This window comes from Bison bison, unplaced genomic scaffold (assembly GCF_000754665.1).
Source record: "Bison bison bison isolate TAMUID 2011002044 unplaced genomic scaffold, Bison_UMD1.0 scf7180017864370, whole genome shotgun sequence".
NCBI lineage: Eukaryota > Metazoa > Chordata > Mammalia > Artiodactyla > Bovidae > Bison > Bison bison.
The window spans coordinates 4,490,651-4,492,671 of record NW_011494942.1 but is presented as its reverse complement, the minus strand read 5'-3'; the positions used below and the strand labels follow the sequence as shown (position 1 = coordinate 4,492,671).

The 2,021-nt window shown below is 45.6% G+C and overlaps 1 protein-coding gene across 2 annotated transcripts in view; it reads right to left on the bottom strand.

The window, feature by feature from the left end:
• AEBP2 (AE binding protein 2) overlaps nt 1–2,015 on the bottom strand; it is a 61,502-nt gene extending 59,487 nt beyond the window's left edge. Inside the window, exon 1 of one of the 2 annotated variants that reach the window (XM_010855924.1) lies at nt 1,799–2,015. In XM_010855924.1, coding sequence (XP_010854226.1) covers nt 1,799–1,845 — 47 coding nt within the window. In that variant the 5' untranslated portion in view covers nt 1,846–2,015. Of the gene's footprint in view, nt 1–1,435; nt 1,650–1,798 lie in introns of those variants that run through there. The other variant, XM_010855925.1, reaches the window with a different exon arrangement.
• Nucleotides 2,016–2,021: the final 6 nt, after the last annotated feature.

Sequence of the window (2,021 nt, the reverse complement as noted above, 5' to 3'; positions counted from 1 at the left end):
AACCCCAACAATCTGGCATATACTGCTTATAGCTTATTTAAAGAGAGTAATTCTAACTCTGGTGAAGTGGAACTAGCAGGGGACTTGAGAACCTTTGTTCAGATCCAGCTCCACCACTTCCATTCCATAGTTACTGTTTTGAGTAAGACACTTAACTTGCTGCTTCTGTGTTTAAGCCTTGCACCAGAGTTGTGAAAATGAAATGACTGGCACATTTAAATCCTGCAGTGCTACTAGGCAAGTTTGTGTGTATGCTAGGTAAACAGAACAACTGTGGAAGACACTGAATTGTATGAACTAATGTAAACTTTTAAGTATCTACTGGTACCAATGAAGGCGTATACAGTAAAACGACAAATAATACATGCTTCGTTAGGCAGTTCACACCAATTTTTGATTTTCTTAAAGACATTCTCCTTCCTATCCTGCCTACATAGTTCAGGACAATTTTTTCAAGGTTTGCAGTGTATTTTACCCCATTCAAGGTTATTTCCTTAGATATTAAAATAAATGTCAAATAGAATTTGATGCTGTATTTTCAAAATATTTAGGGCTGTGAATTCCTCATAATACTAAATATAAGCCAATGTGTTCATTTTTATCAGTTAACAATAGAACTCCTGGAACTTTAGAATACTTAAACTTTCAAATCCAAGCCAATATCGATTGTTAAAATTCTACTGCTCATCCAAACATTAGCAGACGGTCAAAATAACTGCTAATATACTTTAGATGCAGTACAATACGCATGACGTGGTTCTGTTCTATCAAAATAAAATACATTAACAACCAATTAGTTAAAATATGAAATCTTCCGGAGATGAAAAGTAACGACAATAACATCTGAAACACACCATAACAATGAGTATCTTAAAACCCCCCAAAAATGAAGCGCATTTTTGTCAGTCTCCACATTTTCTAAAAAGCTTTAGAAAACTACTAATCCCTTCAGAAATCTCGCCAAAACATGACTTTAAATACTATCACCTAAAATCACGACTCATGTTGAATCATTAGTGTACACAGATTTTAAAACGCATACTAACATGTTGTACCTTAAGACTGCATTTTGTTACTACTGCAACTCTCTTCGGCTCGGTAAAGTTACCTTAAACGACACCAACTCATTATTCTCTTACAAAACGATGTGTACAGTTTGAGAACTTTCTCCCCAGTTTGACCACCAACCAAATAAAGAGAGGTTATTAAAATCATTTTGGAGACCAGGTTAAGGAAGATATGAGGAATTCTGGAAGCGCTAGTCAAATAGAAAAGAATAGTCTTTTTTTCCCTAAGTAAAAGAAAAGTGATGGTTGGGGTCCCCCTCCCTGAACAAGGAAGTTCTCTTACATCCAGGCGAGACCAGCCATGTTGGAAAACACTTGTCAGTTACAGTTGTGACAAGTCTTCGCCAACACCGCCCGGGGAAGCTAACCTTGTGTACCGAGGTGTGTACATCAAGGCCCTCTTCAGCTCCGCCGGAGGTTCTGGGCCTACTTTGGGGATGGTTTCCGAGTTGGAGCCGTCCTTCGGTCCGAACGGAGTGCAGAGCCGAGGGGGAAAGAGGGCGGGGAAAGGAGAGTTGGGGGGAAAAGGGTTTTGAAGAGTTGGAAGCCGCTATCCGCAGCGAGAGGGGCGCGGCGGCAGGGAGAGGTTTCCGAGTTGAGAGCCGGGGGGGTGGGGGGGAGGGGCCGAGGATTCGGGGAACAGGGGGACTCTCAGCAGAAAAGTCCCCCTCGGAGGGGCCCAGGAGCGCCAGAGGAGGAAGGGAAGCGGAGGAACGCTTCGGGGTACTGACCTGTCCTCCGAGTCCATGCGGCTCAGGGGTTCCCCATCCGACGACATCTCCAAGCTGCCTCGCCGGCCCCCGGAGGTCGCGCTGCTTCCGCCTCCCCCGGCCCCGTAGCCCTCGTCGCCGCCGCTGGAGACGACGCTGCTGCTACTGCTGCCGCCCCCGCCGCCGCCCTGGCTGCCCCGCGGTCCCTTGGGCTCCTCCAGGCCCTCCTTGCCGTCCCCATCCC